At 40.0% G+C, this 4,521-nt stretch overlaps 1 protein-coding gene across 1 annotated transcript; it reads right to left on the reverse strand.

Annotated features, from left to right (window-relative positions):
- Nucleotides 1–966: 966 nt before the first annotated feature.
- On the reverse strand, nucleotides 967–4,247 carry LOC109239552 (putative calcium-transporting ATPase 13, plasma membrane-type). The gene has a single exon (XM_019406131.1). It carries the CDS (start codon nucleotides 4,150–4,152, stop codon nucleotides 1,054–1,056), a length of 3,099 nt encoding a protein of 1,032 aa, XP_019261676.1. The 5' UTR covers nucleotides 4,153–4,247; the 3' UTR covers nucleotides 967–1,053.
- Nucleotides 4,248–4,521: the final 274 nt, after the last annotated feature.

Here is a 4,521-nt window from a genome sequence, read left to right on the forward strand (position 1 = left end):
TGTCTGAGGAGAGGTAGAGGTAGGCCAAAGAGATATTATGGAGAGGTGATTAGGTAGGACATGGCGCTGCTTCAACTTACCGAGGACATTGACCCTTGATTAGGGCTGGGCATAATTTGGTAAATACCGAATTACCGTACCGAAACCGAAAATTTTGGTATTTGGTATACAGTATTTTGGTATTTGGTATGATATTTGGTTTAAGTTTGTAAAAAAATTAGTATTAGGTATGGTATTTGATATTTTAAGATAAAATACCGAAATACCGATACCGTACCGAAATATATATTATATTACACAAAATACATATTATCAATTATAACATAGATATAAAAAATCTAAAATTTTACTGTTCTTTATTCTCAAAGTTTATCAATTAACTCTAAACAAGTAACAAGACATTTCTAATGATCAAATATTCTTTTATGTACAATTTTCTCTTTTTGGGTCGATATTTGCTAGTTTTGGACAAATTTTTTGTCAACAAACATTTTTAGCTTTGTATTTTTGAGTACTTTAATTAAGAATATTAGAGTGTATGGCTCTATGCGCTGGTTAGTATTCAAACCGAATAAACCGAAGTTACCGTACCGAATAAACCGAAACCGAAAGGGGAAAAACCGAACTATACCGAATTTAATTAGGTACGGTATTGGTATAGGGTTTTAAGAAACCGAATACCGAAAATAGCGAACCGAAAAGTCTAAATATCGTACCATATCGACCGGCGAACACCCCTACCCTTGATAGGAGGGTGTAAAGATCGAGAGCTAGGATAGAAGGTAAGCAACTAGTCGTGCGTTTTCCTTGTCCATACCAGTAGTACTAGAACTAGTGTTAGCCTAGTACTTTCTTATTTTTTTAGATTTCTATTACTACCTGTTGTTTCTTTAGCTTCGATGTCTTGTTATCTTTGCTGGTGTTGTTGCTGTTGTTGTTGATCAAAAGGAAACTGCCAATAATAAATGAATTAGAATGTAAAAGTAGATCCAAGTGTTATAGAATATACAAGCAGATATGCTAGGAAATGACAATGCAACTTGTACAACTAGTCTATAACCAAGCACTTGATCCAAATCTGGAATAACTAAAGTTTTGGTTTTTCCTAGAGCTAAACAAAGGCTTTCCTGGAACAGGTACGCATTTTATGAGCCAACTAACTGGGCATGACAGAGCAGCCATACCAATGCACACTTTCCACTGCTGCCAATTCAACCTCTCTGTACATGCAAACTTCTTCAGCATTTCTACCATTGCAACCTGGATAAGGACTATCATTCCCACTATCCCCCAAAATAACCTCTTTGTTCTTAGCTCCCCCAGGAGATCTCCTTCATACTTTCTCATGTTGAATATGTTGAAGAGTTGACAGAGCACAAAGATGTTGAATATCATGGCGTCCTTTTCCTTGTCACATAATTGGTATGTTGATTCACCTGTGAATTGGATGGTCAGCAAAACCGAGATCAGGTACAGAGCTTGGCCCACTATATTCTTCCACATAATATTGGTTATAAATGGCTCATTTTGGTAAGTTGGTGGCTGTTGCATGAGCTTTGTTCCAGGCTTATCTATAGTGAGAGCCAGAGCTGCTAATGTACCCACCATCAGCTTTACCCAAAGTACCTGAAGCATTGCATAGGGAACTTTGCCTGCTGAAATTACTGTGACAATGTTGATGGTCACGGGCTCGCTAGCTGAAATTGCAGTCACAAAGTCTATCACCAAAGCAGCAATAGTTGCTGTTAGTTGGAATTGTGTGAATACCTGAACATTGTTATATGTGGTTCTTCCCCAACTTAGAACTCTGGCTACGGAAGCAAAGTTATCATCCATGATGACAATATCTGAGCTATCCCTCGCGGTTTCAGTTCCTTGATTACCCAGTGAAATCCCCACATTGGATTCTCTAAGTGCTTCTGCATCACTCACACTTTCTCCAGTAACTGCAACAACATGACCATTCTTTTGCAAGCATCGCACTATCAGAAGCTTGTCCAATGTTGAGGCTCTTGCGATCACACGAATGTTTTCAACTCTCTCCAATCTTTCATCTTCAGCATATTCTTGGAATTCTGTTCCTTCTATGACTTCTCCAGTGGATATGTCATGATTAGGCTCAAGTATACCACAATCGACAGCTGATGCACGAGCTGTGTGGATATCATCCTTTGTAATGATTTTGATGTTCACACCAGCATTTTGGCAGTTCATCACAGCTTTCCTTGCTTGTTCTCTACATGGAGCTTTCAGACCAACAAATGCTAATAAGATCCAATCATCTTCTTTGATCTTGGGATGGAAATGCCCTTCACAATCAATTGGATGTTCTTCTGGCACACTTCTATATGCAAAAGCAACACAGTGCAGACCATCCCTTTTCATCGTTGTAACTGTTCGCTGCAAAGCTGCTCTAGCATCATCATTTATATCTTTGATATCCCCTGTCTCCTTATAGTAATGTGAACACATGCTCAGTATTGCCTCTGGAGTTCCTTTGTGGTGCATATGGACTCTGCTGTCAGCATTCCTCCTGATCAAAACACGCCCTTGGTATTCTGAGTTGAAGCTTTCACCGTAAACAACTGTACGGCTGTTTTTCAGTTGTTCTACATCCATCTTCATGCTTTCGATGCCCCAGGCCAAAATTGCATTTTGAATTTGCTCCTCAATGTGTTCAAATGAAGTTCCTGGTTGACTCTTGGTATTATTCAGAGCCAATCCCTCATGAAGCAGATCAAGAATTTCTGGTGCGAATGAGGAGAAAGTACCTCTTCCAATATATTTTTGGCCTAGCCAAAATTGGCTGACCTGCAGAGAGCTTTCAGTCAGTACGCCATCCTTATTCGTACAAATCACTGTTGCGGATGCCATTGCTTCACAAGCTGAAAGACTTCTGACAAGTGCCTGATCAGCGATCATCGTCTTGGTTGAGTAAGCTATAGTTAACGCACAAGCTAGTGTCAAACCTTCTGGAATGGCTCCTGATGAAATTGCAACTGGAGTTGCTAGAATTCCAATAACGGCTTTCCATACATCTTGTATGCTCGTCTTACCTCCGATGAACAACTTTCTGCCATTGTTTCGCATATTCCCTGAGAAATAACGGACCAACAGCACTACGAGAACAAATGAACTGATTGCCAGACCAACCTTTGTTATATGTGAAGTCAATTTGTGCAATTTCTTTTGCAAAGGTGATTTATGATCATGATTGAAGCAAGTTGGAGTTATGATTTCTGCCAATGCTGTATTCATGCCTACTGCTGTAACAAGCATTCGACCATTACCCCTCAAGACTTTGCTACCAGATAGCAAGAACAGGTTGCTGCTATTTTTGACCTCCACATGCTCATTTTTCCTTGTTATGGTTGATTCATCAATTTGCAGGGAATCCTGATCTATGTAGAGCCCATCAGCAGGCACCCGATCTCCAGCTCTCAAACGAATGACATCTCCGACAACTGCTGCAGATAATGAGATACGCGTGTCCTTCCCGTTTCTAATCACAAGAATGGGGACAGCTTCAATAGGCCTGCAAAGTTCATAAAGTTGCCGTTTATGCCAATAGTTACAAGAAGCTGAGAGACTGATGACAAGAAACAAGGCAACTAATATGCTGCCCCCATCAAAGCATCCTTTCAACCCCTCCTTTTTGACACCAAAACCAATAGATAGAACAGCATATAGTAGTACAATGATGATGTTGGGATCTTTGAGGCTCTTCAACAGCATTTGCAATAGATTTATTGGTGGCTTCTTAAATGTGTTGGTCCCAAAATGTTTGCGTCGGGAAGCAATGTCCTTACCATCACCTAGTATTCCCTTTTCAGGATTTGCTTTGAGAGTAGAAAGCAATCCTTCCACCCCATCAAGCTGATCGAGCTTTTCAACGTCTCTCAATCGAACGAGTTTTGCCAAGGTCGGCTTGCTGATGCTCGAAAAACATTCTGGTTCGATATCAACTGCTGTATAAGATCGAGAGCGTGAAAAGTTGCTCAAGAGCTCAGTATTGTTTTCAGCAACAATCTTCTTGGCAGAAGATAGCAATGCTCTGGCAGTATAGAGAATTTTAAAGGCCCAGTGCCATCTCTTCCTGGCGGGGGAGCGTAAAGTAGGTACTGTTAACTGCACTTGCAAGATGTCACACATGATTTTGGTAGAATATCCAAATGGGTGACTGAGGATGTTGTTTCTAGTTTGAGAATCTGGTGAGCTTAAAATATTCTTGAAGAGGAAAAAATGGATTATTTTGCTGCATCGGAAATCCGATTATATAGTACAAAGTTCATACTCAAAATTAAACCGTGGCTGCACCGAGTACCGTACAGTCAGGATGCTGAGTGAGGAGTGATATACTTTTGGAAGTTGCAATGAAAGTTAAGGTCACTAAAGATCTTTGTTTTTGCATGCTTGTCTTTTTGTTCATGACTTGAGCAGTGGTCTTTGTTTAAAGCTAACTACACCATTGGATACCAGCTTGGCCATAATTGTATTATATCAGAAAATGGAAATGATTGA

Source organism: Nicotiana attenuata, unplaced genomic scaffold (assembly GCF_001879085.1).
Source record: "Nicotiana attenuata strain UT unplaced genomic scaffold, NIATTr2, whole genome shotgun sequence".
Taxonomy (NCBI): domain Eukaryota; kingdom Viridiplantae; phylum Streptophyta; class Magnoliopsida; order Solanales; family Solanaceae; genus Nicotiana; species Nicotiana attenuata.